The 1836-nt window shown below is 38.9% G+C and overlaps 1 protein-coding gene across 1 annotated transcript in view; it reads left to right on the plus strand.

Annotated features, from left to right (window-relative positions):
- The window catches only part of LOC101861619 (transmembrane protein 145), a gene marked incomplete in the record, with an annotated part of 38987 nt that overhangs the window by 27824 nt on the left and 9327 nt on the right, over positions 1 to 1836 (plus strand). Inside the window, 1 exon segment of the mRNA XM_005109392.3 lies at positions 746 to 918. Coding sequence (XP_005109449.2) covers positions 746 to 918 — 173 coding nt within the window.

Consider the following 1836-nt stretch of genomic DNA (forward strand, 5'->3'; position numbering starts at 1 on the left):
GGGAGGGAGAGAGGGATAAAGGAAGGGGGTAGATTGTTCATGAAGATCAAGGTAGAGAGTGAAAGGGAAAGTGTGCATATGAAAAAGAGAGAGAGAAAGAGAGATAGACAGACGAAAAGAAAGAGAGGGGCAGAGAGAGTAAGAGATGGAGAGAAATGATTTCTATTCGAATTGTATTATGCACATGTTCTTTGTATCATTGTAAAATACACTGAACATTTTGTGAAAATGTGCTATAAGTGTGAAAAATTATAATTATTATTTTTATTATTATTATTATCATATTGGAATCAGAGACTTGTCAGTTTTTGGTCATATGGAGTTATTGGTAATCAACTTAAAGCTTTTTCATTTGTCTTGCTTTTGATAAAGGAAATACCAATTTATGTTGAATAGAAGTCAAGATATTTGTAATTGAAGGAGGTGGGGTGTCACCTGGTTTCAATATTTTTTTTAATGGCCACCGAAGTTGGGTAGCTTCCACACCTTGAGAGTCTTTGAAACAGAAAATTTACATTTTTCATGGCTTAAATCAAAGTTTTTCAGTAAAAGTAAAATCCACATCGATATTATGGACTAATAAAGTGTTGAGACAAAAAACAAAAATGCCATAAGAATTGCCGTTCCGACAGAAAAATGCCACTTTCTTCGATTTCATTATTTTGACGAGCGTCTGATTTCACCACAATGCCTCACATATATATATATATGGTATCTTCTGATCACTGTGTTTTCCTTTCCCCAGGTCGTATCCTTCAAGCCACAAGCAACATCATCTTCATGCTGATGCTGATTCTCATAGCCAAAGGCTTCACCATAGTGAGGGGCCGACTCAAGCCCAAAGCCTACATCAAGATCACCATCTTCATCACGCTCTACGTGGTCACAACCATCGTACTTTTTATATGGGAGGCTGCTGTGAGTTGTAGATCTAATGTGTTCTGAATTTTAAAAAAATTTTTTTTTTGGGGAGGGAGAGGGGGCAGAGGTGAGAGAACAGGTTTGCTGTGGCTGTGGAGATGGAACTATTGAAGAATGGATTATAAAAGAAAATTTTCACTTTGATGAAGTTGATTCCTATCTCTGTATCTCTCTCTCTCTCTTTCTCTCTCTCTCTCTCTCTCTCTCTGTGTCTCTCTGTCTCTCTCTGTCTCTCTCTCTCTCTGTCTCTCTCTCTTTCTCTCTCTCTCTCTCTCTGTTTCTCTCTTACTAGAGTCCACTCCACTTTTAGCGAAGTCGGTTGTAAAGATCTTTGGACATAGCGATCTTTTTCCGTGGAACGGGCACAGATGTAAAACAAACTCAATGAAATTGAAACGGTTGTACCGAATTCACTACATCCGTCGTGACAGCTGTAGTAATGCGTATTCTTATCCCCGGCCCGTATAGTTTATAGTAAAAATATAATGGTTTTAATGATGTCCCCCCCCCTGTTAGTTTTGACCTAGCATTGTTGAACCCGATGATGTTTTGTAATGTTACGCACATTCACACAATAGTAGGAGGCATCTATCTCCCAATACTATTGATAACCTTATATCATAAACGCCGAAGCGAACACGATACTGCCTCTGTCTCACTTTGCCTAGTGCCATGAAGGACAACTACAGTGAGGTTGGGTACTGGGATTATTTCCCTTGAATTTTTCTTCCAACAGCTGTTGCGCACTCCGGATGTATCGATCTTTTTTCTGGTCCCCCAACGACATCGCTACAAGCATAGTCGACTGTAGTCGTACTATGTATTTTAATTTCTCTGAAGATTACTTACTTTCTGCACAGTCTCTGATCTTTGTCTCCAGCATTTCGCTGATCTCATGAACGAGGATTTTTTTTT

Source organism: Aplysia californica, unplaced genomic scaffold (genome assembly GCF_000002075.1).
Source record: "Aplysia californica isolate F4 #8 unplaced genomic scaffold, AplCal3.0 scaffold00774, whole genome shotgun sequence".
Lineage (NCBI taxonomy): Eukaryota > Metazoa > Mollusca > Gastropoda > Aplysiida > Aplysiidae > Aplysia > Aplysia californica.